Raw genomic sequence first — 16,525 nt, 5'->3', positions numbered from 1 at the left:
ATACGCTCTGATCTGTGGGGTGTATCAGTCTGAGGAGGGAAGCTCCAGCCAATAGAGGGGAACTGTATGTAAAGTAAGACCCCATTGGTTGATGAATGGCTAATGGCCAAGGATGTTGAGCCTTTGTTTGTTCAAATACTGTATATTCTTGGAGACCAATATAATCTTTAGGTCTGATGTACTCTGTATTTAAGATGTTGTACGTTGTTCACGCCAATAATAAGTAAGTCTCTTAAAGTGCTAAGGAGTGATGGGCTGTGCAGGCATCATTCATATGGCACTTAATGCGGTCATGGTCTGTGCGTATGTGCATATCTGTGTGTGTGTGTGTGTGTTAATCATAAATTGCACGGGTAAACCAATCTGGTAGCAAATTTGGGTAGTTCAAGGGTAAGAGCATGATAATACACTTCATTGTGAATTTAGGCAGAACTGCTGCCATTATACTCCAAGAACAACAAATGCATTGACTCCTGTTTACATTAAATAAATAAAATAGATTTTAGTTTCAATATGGTTGAAGATGAGCAATTTTCTGAAGGTATCATGTCATAATACTAACTTGACATATTTTTTTTTCTTATGTCTTTCACAGCCCCCCTAAGCCAACTCTGATCATTTCTGGAGTTGTTGCAAAGGTATTGTGATTCCTTGTTTTCTGTATTGTCTTGCATGTCAGTTGTATTGATTGCCTGCCATTTCATACCTGCAGGAAGAGCGTGTCCTGCTCCACATCAGCATTGCTCCATGGCTTGTTAAGAGTGTAGAAATCTGAAATGCCCTGTGACGGCCTACCAATGGAGAGCTCCTCTTTTACTTTTCACTTTGTTTTTTGCACTTGAACCTGCCAACAACAACAACAACATTTTTTATATAGCACATTTTCTCACAAAATATGTAGCTTAAAGTGCTTTAAAAGATGAAGAAAGAAAAAATGAAATTATAATATGATTAAGCAATACTAAGTAACAAAGACTAAAGTAAGGTCTGATGGCCAGGAGGACAGAAAGAAAACAACAAAAAAAACTTCAGAGGGCTGGAGAAAAAAAAAAAAAAATCTGCAGGGGTTCCAAGGCCTCCACTGAAAACCGGAAAAAGAACAACAGAGAAAGTAGGGGTTAGTATGAATCACGGAGCCTTGCTAAAAATCATCATTAAATGCATGTACAGAATATCAGGGTTACACTAAAGTGAAGCTCTAAGAAAGCCCTGTTAAGATAATGGGTTGGAATGATGAACAGTAAGGAATAACCGCTAGAATGGTTTATTAAATAATGAATTATTGGCTCCGTTTTAGTGTTGTCATATTACGTGTCCATGGATAGGAGTGCAAGTCCTACTGTAGCTATTTTCTTTGTTGTGTTTGCGTGTTCTGTTGATGCACTTGTGGGTTTTTGTCCCGGTTATTTTATTTCCCTCCCACAGATGTGCACGTTAGGTTGATTGGTGAGGGCACAGGAGTTATTGTTTCATGTCTTACAGCCATTGCTACAAGCACAGGCTGTTGCTCCACACAAACCCATATTAGAATGATCCAATTCAGAAAAGCATTAAATGGATGGATGTTCGTTTCATTCCGTCTTAAATGTCCATCCATCTGTCCTCATTCACTAATACCGGGTGACACAGAGGCCAAGCCTGCCCTAGGAAGTATCAGGAGCAGAGTAGGAACCAATTCTGGGTGGGATGCCAGTCTAAATAATTTTGGATTTCAGTAGGGACCCCAACTTCCAACTAGAAGCAAGGACTTGAACATGTTAGGATGTGATTTATTAAAATGGACAAATACTTGCATATTGATCGTTTATTGAAAGGGTAAAGCTGGGAAATGAAAGTTATAAACTTAAGAGTAATTCCGCCCGAGTTTCCCATATTGATCATTCATTGAGTTAAAAGCACATTCAAAATTTCTGCAGTCCTATGACATTACATTACATCAGTTAGTCTGCAGCCGTGTCACTGTCAGCATCAGTGTTTTTCCAGTTAGTCCAGTATTAGCTATTTAGTTTACTGATAATAAAAGATTTTCTTTACTCAACCCCGTTCAGAACATGGTGTGCTTTAAACTACGTTTATATATTAATAATTTAAAATCCGCCTTTAGTGCAATCATTGAACTGCCTTCCACTTTAAACTGAGTCTAAACCTCCGTTGTTTCTAGTCATCTACTGTATGACCCGTTAAACTTCCACATGTGGCTCTTTGAGGGTGACGAATGGCATGGGAAGGCTAGTAATGGAGTCCGTGTGGCCATTAAATTTATAATAGAGCTTTGGCAGGAAAAAAGGAAACGTTAGATGGAGGGTACACATTAAAGCACAATAAAATCACACCAGACCAGCAGATTAACTAGGAAGTGGAGTGGACCTTGACAATATACTGTGTGGCATCACACTCGGATAATAGTGACTTGCAACTAAAGCATCCACCCGTCCACGTTCTGCAGACATTCTGTCCAATTCATCTTCCAAACAACAATAAGAAGCAGGATTTGTGTGATGACAACTACAAGTATCTGCTGGAACAAACGGTGGCTAATACAGGATATGAACTTTATGACTAACAAGGACAGCAGTATTCTCTCTGGGCTGATTAGTATGAGCTTTTCCCTTCTTTCGTGTGTTTCCTTGGTGACATGAAGTTTATAATAGAAGATTATTAGACCTGCTTAATCAAATTTGAAGTCTGTCCTGATGGCATTAAGCACAACGGAGTGGCCACCCCTGGACAGGATTAACTGTATGTCACCGGCCCCCTTTCACTCCCACATACAGTGCCCTCCATAATGTTTGGGACAAAGACACTTTTTTTTTTTTTCCTTGATTTAGCCCTCTTCCCCACAATTCCGATGTCGTGATTAAAGTGCACATTGCAGACTTTCATTTGAGGGTTTACTTTCCGGTCACACGACATTTCTACATGGTCCTCCCATTTCAGGGCACCGTAATAGCAATGGCTATTATCTATGATCTTATCAGTGATCTATTAAAGCCATCATATTTAGTGCTTTGTCGCATATCCCTTGCATGCAGTGACTGCTTGAAGTCTGTGATTCACAAACATCACCAAATGCTGAGGATCTTCTCTGGCGATGCTCTGCCAAGCCTCCGATGCAGCCATCTTCAGCTCCTGCTTGTTTTGGGGCTTGTCCCCTTGTCCCTTCAGCATATGAATTTAAATCGGGTGACTGGTTTGGCCATTCAAGAGTTTTCCACATTTTAGCTTTGAAAAACTCCTGTGTGGCCTCAGCAGAATGTTTTGGGATTGTCATCCTGTTGTACGATGAAGTGCCATCCAGTGAGTTTGGATGATTTACTACAACTTGAGCAGATCAGATGTTTCTCTTCACCTCAGAATTCATTGTGCCCCTGGCATCCGCAGTTCCATCATCCAATGAAGAGAAGTGTGCCAGGACCTGTGGTAGCCATACATGCCCAAACCATAACCCCACCAGCACCATGTTTAACAGATGAGGTGGTCTACTTTGATTTTAGACAGTTCCTTTTGGTCTCCACACTCTTGCCATCACTCTGATCAGGTTCAACTTCCTCTTGTTTGTCCACAAGACCTTTTCCCAGAATACTGCTGGCTCTTTTAAGTCCTTTTTAATAAACTGTTCTGGCCATCCTGTTTTTGTGGCTGACTAGTGGTTTACATCTTGCAGTGTATCCTCTGTGTTTCTGTTCATGAAGTCTTCTGCAGATAGTCGTCTCTGACACACACACACACACGCACACACGTGTCTGCCTCCTGAAGACTGTTTCTGATCTGTCACACAGGCGTTTGGGTCTTTTTCTTTACCGTAGTGAGGATTCTTCTGTCATCAGCAGTTTAAGTCTTCCTCGGCCTTCCAGTCCCTTTGCGATTACTGAGCTCACCAGTGTGTTCTTTCTTCTTAATGATATTCCAGACAGATGATTTGGTTAATTCTAATGCTTTGCCGATGTCTCTGTTGGTTTTATTCTTGTTTTTCAACCTCATACTGGCTTCTTTGACTTTCATTGACAGAGCTCTTCTCATGTTGAACAATGGAAACTACAGACTCAAAGGGTAGAAGTAAGCTGAGGTATCTGATGAAGCCATGAAACACACATAAGGAATCACAAACATCTGTGACGCCAATTGTTCCAAACATTATGGTGGCCTGAAATACGGGTACCATGTATAAAAAGTGTTGGCATTTCCTCATGTATGCAAATCCCCTTAAATGAAAGCCTGCAATGTGCACTTTAATCACAATGTCTGAACTGTTTGATTGTTAACTTTAACTTGTGGGGTAGATCAAGGAGAAATGTGTTGTAAACATTATGGAGGACAGTGTACATGGAGGGCCTACGTTAGAAGAACAGATTAACTTAACATTCACATCTTTGGCATCTGGGAAGAAAAGTGGAGCACCCACTAAAACAAGAGAAGATGGTGCAGCCTCCACACGGGCAGTGACTGGGCACCAAACCCGTTGTGGCGATGACGCTTCGCTGCTCAATAACCTCCATGTAAAATGAATATTGAGGTTATCTGGCAAATTGTGGCACCTCACATATACGAGGCCTTATTGTATGCAAAAATTAATTAGACTAGAAGGTTGTTAACATCTCTGTATCCATCCATCCATCCATCCATCCATTATCCAGCCCGCTATATCCTAACTACAGCGTCACGGGGGGTCTGCTGCAGCCAATCCCAGCCAACACAGGGTGCAAGGCAGGAAACAAACCCCTGGGCAGGGCACCAGCCCTGTTTGTATGATGGTCAAAATCTTTTGTTTGTAACATTTTATATTTGTGATTCTGGCTGTAGACCACTTGAATGTTTAGTCGGGAATCCTCTAAAGCTCTCAGTTTGCAAGGTCTGGCATGGAGACATGGTGGGCACTTGACCTCTGGATGCCTTTTAATCTGCAGAGCAGATTTTGTAGAGATCTGTACCAGTGATACGGCAGCAGACTGCCTATTAAGAGACCCCAGTGTACTTGTGGTGGTCCCATTGCTCTTGCATGTATTGCAGTATTTGGTGGCCAAAATGTCTTTGATTGGAAGCCACAGAGATGCAGGTTGAGTCTTTTCCCCCAACTCTTGATGTGCCCTTAAACAAGTTAGTTTACCTGCTAGCTCTCCATTAATCCTTATACTCTTTGAATTGCCGTTCCTAAGGTTTCTTCCATTTTTTTTTTTCCCTACAAGGGTTTGTGTTTTTTTTCGGGGAGTTTTTCTTTGTCGTCTTAAAGACTCAAGGCTAGGAGGCTTTTAAAAGGCAGGGCCTGTTAAAGGCCATTGCGACACTACTTGTATGATTTTCGGCTATATAAAATATTTCGCACACCTCTGCCTTGGGAACTTCTGCAGGGCCATCTCCCTGTGCGCTGGCGCACTGTTCTGGAGTCACAAAATTCAGTAGTGGATGCTGTAAGAAATCTGGCCAGTGAACAAAGGAATATAAGATCTATACTATGTGATACTGACCACAATTTAAATGAATTGGTTAAAAAATAAATGGTGCATCCGTTTCCCTGTTTTTACATTCTGCTAATTACATTCAAACGAAGTTGTAACGCTGTCCGATTTAGCTGATCATTTGGTGGGTCAGGGTCAGGCTCATCATACCACATCTCTTCAGGTACGGGCAAGAAACAACTGTGTGCCACATTAGGCACCACACTACATGCTTGAACAATGCGACACACTTTCTGTGACGACGCCTTTGTGTTAAAGAACTGCTTGCCCTTTGCTACACTAGTTGGAAAAAGCACTTGTGACTGTGCAGAGCTGCCATTTTTATAGATAATGTAATGCCAGCTCATTCTTTAGGTGATTCATCCCTGGCTGGTGTAACTTGTTCACTGCCGTTGCAATAGCAGTGTGCGTGCAGCTGATCGCTCCGATTACATTTGGGAAAACCAGACGTTGCTGTGTATTGCACTTTGATGTTTCCGGTTCAACCACAGTGTTAGGAAATCTTACATATATGGATGGCAAGCAGATAGTACCATCCTAAACAGCTGACATGACACAAACTCGGTGATGATTGTGAAACACCCGATCAGCCAGCAAGTTCACATTGAAAAGCTTCTGCGGTTAAAAACTCGAGAGTGGACAGAACTTGCAAAGGAGCAGGTAGCGCACAATTCCTCAAAGCGTGCCTTCGTAAAGCCAGCGCCAGTTCATTACACAGCGTCTAGAGGAGAGCTCTTGGAACTCGAAATCGACTTCGAAGCCAGTCGTCATCATCTGTAAATGTGCTCTTGATAAAAACATGCCCTGCTCTTGGGTTTTGTACTTGTCGTTCGTGTCCATTTTCCAGGCTATAGGATGAGTCCCTCAATGATTATAAACAAGTCCACTTGAGCTCTCGGTATGCTGTGAAGCTCTGTTATTATAATTACAGAAATGAATTGTTATAATGGGTTGGGAACAACAAACTCTACTGTGGTCCAGATCTTGTATAAGGAATCCACGGTTGATCATCGGAGCTTCAGCCAACTTTCTGCTTGATCTTCTTCATGCAGGCCTGCTAAGCGACTCAGCTGGTCGATGGCTGGTAGTCTGAAAATCCTCAAAGCATTTTAAAGAGCCTGTACTCTCGCCTGTCACATGAAGTCAGCACTGTTTTGGTCTGCTTAAAAAATATCTTTTGGATTTCACTTCTGACTGCCCGCACTTTCTCTTCAAAGACTTCATACTTGGAGCTTATATTGTAAAAAAAGGTTTTATTTGCATGAGTGTTTTATAAAGACGCCCAGCACAGGGGAGCAGTGGGTTAGCAGTGCGGCCTCACAGCTCCAGAATCCCAACATTAAATCCCAGCACACTCGCTGTCAGTCTGGAGTTTGTGTATTTGACGTGACCGATTGAAATGTTTTTATTTAAAAACAAACAAAAAAAAAAAAGATCACGGGGATTGATTTTATTCTGTGAGTGAGGCAGACATTCCTTTAAAAGGGCAAAGAGAGAAGAGTCTTGACAAGCAGGGTTTGTATCCTAAAGGTTAAGATCGGGAAAATGGGCTCCTCGTCAAAGACCAACCAAGAGGCGCAAAAACCCTGAAAAGAAGCTGCTTGACAACAAAATACGTACCTCCGCCTAGAAAAAGGGGGGTGTATGTAAAACAAAGGGGCATTTTACCTCTAATGTGTTTATTTTTTTGAAAAAATGTAATTTTTTTTTTATTCCTCAAATTGTTAAAATCCTACAGCTAGCAAATATTAGGAGACTTTACATGATAATTGCTAAGCATATGAAACCAAGTACACTTTTTGTGGTGCATATTGTACGGTTTTGACAAGAACATCAAATGTGTTCAGTCCTGAAATCTCCAAATAACATCAAGCTGACTTTGAAGGTCCCAAAAGCTCCTTCTCTGCACCCCAGTACTGTGTCTCTCTGCGTGAAGAAAAACTTCTAACATCTCCAGTAAACAAATTCTGTGACTTCTAAAACCAGTCGGCTGCACCAGTGAGGACTGAAGAGTGAGTTTGTCTGTCTGTCTATCTGTTTATTTGTTATATAGTGCCTTAGCTATCCATTTATCTATCATATAGTGTCTTATCTATCTATCTATTATATAGTGCCTTATCTATCTATATATCTATCTATTACATAGTGCCTCTATCTATCTATCTATTGCCATTCATAGATATATATCTATCTCTATCTGTTATATAGTGACTTATCTATCCATTTATCTATCATATAGTGCCTTATCTATCTGTCTATCTATCTGTTATATAGTGCCTTATCTGTCTATCTATTATAGGTGGAGTGGTGGCTCTGAGGCTAGGGATCTGCATTGGCAATCGGAAGGTTCGAATCCCGTAAATGCCAAAAAGGACTCTGCTCTGTTGGGCCCGTGAGCAAGGTCCTTAACCTGTAATTGCTGAGCGCCTTGAGTAGTGAGAAAATATATATATATATATATATACATATATATATATATATATATATATATAAATATATATATATATATATATATATACATTATTATTATCTATTATATAGTGCCTTTCCTATCTGTCTATCAATAACATTTTATAGTGCCTTTCATATCTGTCCGTCTGTCTGTCTAATGTATCATTTTTATTAGCTGTCTAATGTAGTGTAATATCCATTTGTCTGTGTTTATATAGTGCCTTTCATATCTATCTATAACCTTGAGCCTTCCTATCTGTCTATCTAATATATCACTTTTATTAGCTCTCTAATATAGTGAGTTTTAATCCTTTAATCGTCATATATACATTTTCTTGTATTAGGAATATGTCACTTTTCGCAAACCCCAACTTGCTCTCCAGGGAGTTTCTGGGCTCAGCTATGTGTACAGCACCCCTGCAGCAATTGCAGTTTAAAGGCCTTTCCCAAGGGACCAACAGAGTCGCATTCCTTCTGTCACTGCTGGGATTCAAAGCGGCAACCTTCAAAGTTCCTTTCACCTCTTATCTACATCCTTCCGTCTCTCAGTCAGTCTGTCTGTCTCTGTCTGTCTGTCAGATGGACCCCCATATGTTTCCATGTGCTTACTGCATTCACTTGATGGCCTTCATTTCTTTCCCAGGTTCTTATGCAATGCGGCTGCTGTTCTCGTATCGCCATCTAGTGGCCCTTTGCATATCTGCATCACTTTTAGAGTTTTTCTCCGTCAATAAAGGCACTGAGACGCAGATTGTGTGTTGAGATCGTCACTGAATGCAGTTGGCCTAGCTCGACTGCATGGCTGTCATTTTCCTCTGTGTTTCCCCGAGGTTCTTTCTCCCAGTCCTAGCAGTCCATGGTTTGATTAAATTCTGAGTATTTAGTGTTTCAAATCATTTGGTTTTACTGAGCATTCATATATTGCCGACTTTCAAGCAGTGATCTTTGAATCCCCAAGGGTTTAAAGGCACCAATGAGTATGTCATAAAGTGCAAAAAGATGTGTGATATTCCAGGTTAGCCTACAGCTTTTTACATGAGTATTCTTGCCAGTTTAATATTTATTTTTCTTTATGAAATGAAAAATCATCAATAACTGAAAGTGACAGATAAAGAAGCGACTTGACTGAAGAGGTGGTCCATGCCCTTTGAAATTCAGCGGCAGCAGCAGGTCTGTCGGCTCCGTGGCGTTGCCCCCCTTCAGTTGCCATGGCACTGCGGCGGAGCGGCTTTATTGTTAATTACAAACACAGATGTGCTCTCCTCCTGTTCTCAGATCTTCCTGTTCTCTTTCTCAGGGCAATAAGGATTTTCCGCCTGCTGCAGCTCAGGTAGCTCATCAGAAGCCTCAGCCATCTGCAGAGAAGCTGCCCCCGTGTCATCACGTGCACCAGCAGATCCACCAGCCTCGCAAGTGAGCCAGAGACGAGGACGTCCAGCCGGTGCGGTCACCTGAGTGCCATCACGTGATGCTAGACTTGTGTTGTGTATTATTCCCTTTCTTGAAACAAAAGCTAATTTGATGATTAAATACGATGTTCTGATAGGTCAGAATGTGGAATTTAGTAGAAATGGACAGAGATGTTTTTAATTTGACAAATTGGGTAATTCCATGTGCCGTCCTTCTTGGTGGCACATTTCATAGAATGAGCCAACGTGTTTAAGAAAATGAAGGATGAGCTCAGGCTATGCAAACAAACCGATTTATGATTGCTTTTGTACGTGATAAGGTCATTGAATCGACAAAGGCAGAGGAGGGCTTTTTTTTTTTTTTTAAGAATTTTTCAAAAGATTGAAATCCTTTATTAGTTCAGCAATTGAAATAAAACAATTATTTTTAAGCCTCAGGAGTTCTTTCCCTTTTGTTTATTGTTGAGAGGTTGAAATGCCGAGATGAAAGCACTTAATTGCGTCGTTTAGAGTGGCACTTGTTGAAATATGTTTGTCACTTTACCTGATTATTTGAGCCTTTATTCTCTCCAGGTTTTTCATAAGCTTGGGATTGATTCCCGGCTCCATCTTCCTCCTCGTGTTATGTTGTTGTACGTTATGTTTAGTGATGAGTAAGACGGGTACGTTTCAGTTCACACCCTGTACGGTATTTGTGAAAATGACACTAAATGAGGTTTAGCAACTGTGACACGTTACTCTTGTTAAAATGACATTTTTGGGGGATTTAAAAATAGATTAGGTGGAAATGAGGAAGATTACTTTTTAAAGCTTTGTTTGCACTACCGTGTTCATAATAATATGCAGATAAATCATCTGCACACCAGTCAAAGCATCTCCCTTTAGGCCTTGTGTTCTCGCCATCGCAGAGAAGTGCAGTTTGTATTTTTATAAACTAGGGGGCGCTTTCCCTCCTGCTCGCTTCGCTCCCCCCCTCCCGGGTTTGGTTAACCGGATATACAATTTCAAGAGATTATTTTCATTGGAATTGTTACTTTAAAACTTTAGTAAGAACATTATTTGGAATTACCTTTTCTTCACGATCGCATTGAATTTTAATTCCGCGTTTGAACTTACATCGTGACAACACAACGTATAACTGCCTGTGAGTGAATAGCGTTTCTCTCTAATAAATAAAATGACTTTTTCAAATGTTTGTCCCTGCTGCTTCTTCTTCGCTTAGTCATTAACGTGTCATCTAGAACGTATACAATTATTGTCCTGATAAAATTTATAAGAGCTGAGAGCGCAGGAATCGTTTCTGACAAAAGCATTCACGTGACTAAGGTTAGTTGACTGTGGTCTTGTTTGAAAATAGTTGTAAGTAGGGTGTGACTTGAAAGAATCTCCTGTTAAAAGTCTCCATCTTACGGGACTTCATACTGCAACAACGTTTTTGGAATCTTTTATTTCTCGCAGATACGCCTCTTCATTGGGAAGAAACACTACTTCTCCCTGATGGCAACACAAGTTAGACGATCTACAAGTCTCCGACTTAAAGTTTAAATCCTAACAATATATTCAATCTCTTTTTGCTGTTCTCTTATTTCACCGAGTAATAATTTCCATTTGTTTGCGCTAATGCGACCTTTCTTATCCTTTTTTTTTTTTTTTGAGACTTTTGAATTTTCGTACTTCCATTATCACTAACCTACTCTGCATGTGTATCACGGCAACGTTTTTTAATTCTTTATGACGTTCTGCATTGTCATCTCCTCTTTTTATCTTTTATTTCCGGCCCCGTGTGTGGTTACATTTCTTGGCACAAAGACTTGAATTGTGGGACGTGAAAGTTTCTCTGTGAAAAAATCACGTCTCGTCTCCTTCCAAGAATGTTTTTTATAATAGAGAGATATGATGTGCTGAGTGTGTTTTCCACTTTACGACGCTCCAAAACGCCTGCTTGGGCACATTACAGTATTTTCTCTCCTGGAAAATCTCGCTACACAAACAGTCATCACTGCCAATGTCTCTGCCCCCCAAGTTACCTAATGACCACTTCCCCTCAACTGAAGCCAGGAAGCACTTCCATACTCCACAAATTTTAGGAATCTGGACAGACGAGCTAGTCCTGTGCAAGGGGGTCCCAGATGTCAAAACCCTTTGTAATGACGCTTACAGCAGTTCTCTTTTAGTCACCTTCAGAATCCTCTCCTTGAGATGCACTCCTCTGTCGCAGCGCCTCCCTGTTCCTGTTTTCATCTTTCGGTATCATGTCCATTGCCTCTTGCATTTTTTTTCCCCAGGATTTCTCCCATGGTAGCAAATCTTCTTCCCTTCAGTATCACTTTTAATTTCAGCAACAAAAAGAAGTCGCATGTACCAAGACTGGGCAAATATGGTGAGTGCAAAGCAACAACCACATTGTTTCTGGTCAGAACTGCTGACTGTGTGCAGGTGCACAGTTCATGGTGAGAAGTGCAGTTTGGGGTGAACCAAAACTCAGCAGTTCAGTGTAAAGTCGCTGTCTATGTGGAACCAACTCTCCATGAACAAGTCTGTCGTTGCTCGAAAACTGTTGAAAATCTGCCAGTGGTGACTTGGAGGAAGAAAATCACTCGCACGATTATTGAATAAATGGCAGAAATACAAACTCGATCACCTTGGCACAATGCCACTCTGCAGACTGATGAACCTGACCGTAGCCATACGATACCTAGCGGCCGTAGTGGATGGAACACATGGGCAGGCAATCCTACTGGCTCAGGTTCCAGTCCATTGCCTGGTCAGGGGAAGGAAGAAGCTGGAAGAAAGGAAGGATGTCCCATCCAGACATCTGCCTACGCTGGTACCCCTCCTGGGACACGTTTAGGTTCCTTACCTGGCCGTGAGACAAATATAATGGTAGAATCGAGGGAGTTAACCTACTTTAGACTATTTGCTACCCTCATAAGCTAGATGGCAGCATCCCTGGGTTAGGATTTCCACATTAACATCTGCAGGGAATGCTGGAACCTGTAGTCCTGTGTTGCTGCCCTTTTGGGTTCCATGGGGATCTCTGTAATTCTCAATTCCTACAGGGATTTCTATTTAACCCGGAAGTGCTTCCAACAGGCTGTGCCCTCGCACCGGAAGTGCTCCTGGGTCACAGATTAAAGCAGATGTTTGACTTCATCCAGGCGAGCTGAAGTTGGGTGTGAGGACGGATAAAGCTCGTCTCGGGAGGAGTGGAGGAAAAGAAAGAATGAGAGAGAATTATGTTGTGCTTGTGCCGCTATCTGAAGGAAACCGTTGTAAGTTATCTTTGCTAATAAAGTTCGCATTTGCACCTGGGACTTGTGTCTGTGTAGCTGTGTCTGGGGTTTGGGGTGCAAAACTCCGTCAGCAAAAACCCCCTCTCTGCTCGATTTAAGAACGTGTGTTAAAGTTGAATGGCAGCACACAAGAACAGAGTACCGGGATTTATTTGTTTTCACTTCAAGTGTTATTTGCGAATGTTTCTCTTTATTTTCTCCCATGCCCTGATCCCTCGGTGTTGATGACGAGATAAGTAAATGAGGATGGGCTTTTTACGTAGACATCCATGCTACACAAGTTCCCCAGTTTGGGACTTTGAAAATCCGGTCACCGCAGAATTTACCATCAGAGTGTCACATTCACCTGGTAACCATAACCGTCACTTGCTGTAATCAGAGTTTGCCTTTCACTTTTGTTATTACCTAATCTTTGTCATAACTGAATAGTTTTACAAGTCCAGATTCATAAAAATGACAACAGCCAGACGCAGACAAGCAAAGAAGGAATTGATAACAGTTAGGTCATGTGGCTTAGAGAATACTGGGTGTGGGAGTGACAGTGGCCGTCAGAATCCTGTCCAGCCCTGGTGGGATAGCCTTTGGCCCCCTGAATTAGACCTGCCAGACTCGGTCCATTTGAGGACTAACGGTGCCTGCACAGCCCTCGAATGCACCTGAAGGGCAAATACACACACACTCCCCCCCAACCACACTCTAGGGCCAATTTAACGTCGCCAGTTCACCTAACTTGCATGTCTTATATACTGTGGGAGGAAACCAGTTAATCCGGGGCGGGCTCGCGTGACCCACGGACCCACCCAGACACTGGGAGAGCATGCAAGGGAAACCCGGGACGCCTGGTCTCCTTATTGTAAGGCAGTAGTGCCATCTGTCACTGTGCCATCCTCCTGTAAGTGATGTGTCCAAATGCAAACTGGCCACACACTCAAGTTGACAGGCCCCCAAGTAAATGGGGTCTCACCATTACAGCACTAAAACAGGGGGCACCACCGGTGGTTTATTTGCTAAAACCTTATGGTCCATGCAGATTCTGTGCGGCCTACCTGTTATGTCCCAACATGATGTCCATCCCGTGGCCCTGCTACAGGAGTTTGTGAATGAAGTAGCAATATTCAGCAGTCTTGGGCTGCAGTCTGGACATCGACAGATACACATGGGGGGAGACGGCATTAATGACCGCCAAAGGCGTGCAATTCCAAGTTAGGACTTTTGGATTGAGAAAAAAAAATAATAAGCCAGCCAAGTTACCTTTCAGAGTTTACTAGAACAAGTCCTAAACAGGTCACTTAGAGAAGACTGCATCATGTTCTTCCTGTTAGTTCAGCATCTCCAAGACCTCACAACTGTTGTCCAGCAAGTGAGGTGGTGTTAAAAAGGCACTGGATGTTACTTCTTGGAGCTTCAAATCCCCTTCTTGTGGGATTTTGCTTCAGTAAAACTGGGAGCGGACACGGCCTCTGCCATTGTGAACGATCATTTCTCACAAATCATTCAAGGTTCTTTAGGGGATTTGTGGCTCTGATGAGGGGACTCCACAGATTTAATTCCAGATTTCACGGACGCCCCTGCCCTACTGAGCAATTTGAAGAGGAGCAGAAAAGTCCCCTTGAAATGTACACCAGAATATGAAGATGCGTTGCAAGTGATAATACAACCCTCATCCTTCTTAACCTAACCAGATCTGTCGTACACTTTGCAGGTTTCAGATGGTTAGCAGTTCTTCTAAAGTTTGGAGCTTTGTTGAACCAGAAGATGAGCGGAGAGGAGATTAGCGTTTATGCCTTCTTATGACAAGCCAAATTATTTTGCTACAAAGAAGGAATGTGTTGGGGGTTTTTGTGACGTTGTCAAAAGAGGGTTGTACATGAAGAATACTCCGATCATCACGATCAGACGTTGGCATTTAACTGACAAAAGTGACCCCCTGCTGTCTGACAAGGAAGATACTCAGGCTTCAGCGGATCTACTGAAAGATCTGCAACTCAGTTTCAGATGCATTATGGGGGATCACAGAATCTTCTAAACAATGTTGTGCAGCAGTTCCACAAAACCAGCAGTCCGACATTGATTTCCTGGAAATCTCTCAAGTTCAGTCTACCAGTCATGCACATCAAGGTGGCTATGGGGGTGGAAGAGCAACGCGTTCACTACAAGCCTTTCATATCACTGTATTCTGTCCACAATGAAGGACTACAGATACCGGTTTGTGCTCCTATCATTCCTGAACTTTTATGACCTTCAGAATGCTTTTTATTCAGCCGAGTTGTCCATGAAGAGGGCTACCATGGAATTAGTGGAAAAGTCAATACTTGGCGGACCATCCAGTGGGTTGTCTGGAGCCACGTCACGACACCCTGCTACACTGGACTTGAAAAACGGGTACCAATGATGAATGGCAAATATTGGTGGTGTGTCGTGTGTTCTGCTTTACAACACACATAGTATCTCAGCTATAATTAATTACACAAGTCACAAATGATAAAAAATACAATTTATTATCAGATCAAAAGGAAAGAGACATTCATTCTGTCATTTCCAAAAACACCAAATGGCCCCTTCAAGTTGTCTTCCTGTGTTTTAATTTGAACTGCACAAGCAGCTCCAGAAAATCCGAAATCCTCGTTGATGTCCTCATGGACAGCGGGGGCCAGTGTTACAAGACAGGATCTTCCAGGACTTAAACAGCACAAGTGCAGACGGTACCCTGGCATCGGGGTCATCTGAGGAACCCTGATTTTCAGAAAACTTTAGTAAAACCCTGCAGGAGGCTAGCGATCAAACTAAAAGAAACGGGAATTCAGGGTGTTACATGTAGTTGGGTACAAAAGTAAAGGATTACGGTGAGAGGGACTTTTTCAGAATTAGGTGATGTTAGAAGTGGTGTCCCCTCAGGCGTCACAGTGCAGAGTCTCCTCCTGTTCGGCATTAGAATGGGAAGAACGAGCGTTTCAGTTTTGCAGATGATACCAATTTAGGTGAAATGGAAGATGATGTAGAAAATGTAAAACCAATGAAATCACTACAGAAGGGCCTGACCAATGTACAGGATTGGACAGATTTGTGGCAGATCAAATTTAATACAAGTAAATACAAGATGTTACACGTAGGAAGTAAAAATGTTAGATTTGGATACACAATAGGCTGTCAGAAACTCGAGTACCCTTTCATGAGAAGCAGGACCTACAAGTCGTTGTGGACTCATCACCGCCAACATCCAGACGGTGTGCAGAAGTGCTCAAGAAGGCTAGCAGGAAGTTCAGATGTAAAGCATGAGATGTGGAGTCCAAGTCAAACGTACCAGTGAGGCCTCACCTGGAGTACTTTGTGCAGATTTGCTCACCATATTATAAAAAGGACAAAAGAGCAATGAGGCCAATTCCAAGACTGCTGGGTATGGAGAAAGAGTTGAGCCTTTGTGATTAAGAACACAGAGGTGACATACCTGATGTCACTCGTCACACTAATTAACCTATTGGCGTATGAAACCTAGCGGCCCATTCGATGACCACACCCTACTCCCATGTTGTTGACCGACTCTGGGAATTTTGAGTCCTGAAGCCTTGATGATCTGGTTGAGATATTGGTTACAGCCAAATAAACGAGCTTGATGGACCAAATGGTGGTCTCCTGGTTTGTTTGTTTTTTTCTCAAATGTTCTTGCATTTAAAATTGTTAAGGGAATTCATACGGTGGATCCCAGCTGGTACTTTAAAACGTGACATGTTCTTCACACAGTTAAAGGAAAATGTCACTTAATTGTTAGGTCTTTTTTTGTTCACACAGAGAACCACAGACATGGTTTAAATTACCAAGTAGTGTGGCGTACAGTAGGCCAGTAGGAACCTTCAGACATCGACTTTGTCATTATAAAAAAATGTACGGAAGTGTATTAGGGCCATGGAGAAGAAAAAAAAAG

General features: G+C 42.1%; 1 protein-coding gene across 1 annotated transcript in view; it reads left to right on the top strand.

The window, feature by feature from the left end:
* Positions 1-9,750, top strand: part of LOC120530166 (death-associated protein) — a 93,567-nt gene extending 83,817 nt beyond the window's left edge. The window contains exons 3-4 of the mRNA XM_039754391.1: positions 596-638; positions 9,202-9,750. Coding sequence (XP_039610325.1) covers positions 596-638; positions 9,202-9,321 — 163 coding nt within the window. The 3' untranslated portion in view covers positions 9,322-9,750. The remainder of the gene's footprint in view (positions 1-595; positions 639-9,201) is intronic.
* The last annotated feature ends 6,775 nt before the right edge of the window (positions 9,751-16,525 follow it).

The sequence above is a fragment of the Polypterus senegalus genome, chromosome 5 (assembly GCF_016835505.1).
Source record: "Polypterus senegalus isolate Bchr_013 chromosome 5, ASM1683550v1, whole genome shotgun sequence".
Lineage (NCBI taxonomy): Eukaryota > Metazoa > Chordata > Cladistia > Polypteriformes > Polypteridae > Polypterus > Polypterus senegalus.
The sequence above is the reverse complement of the archived record's forward strand: the minus strand, read 5'-3'. Positions and strand labels throughout refer to the sequence as shown.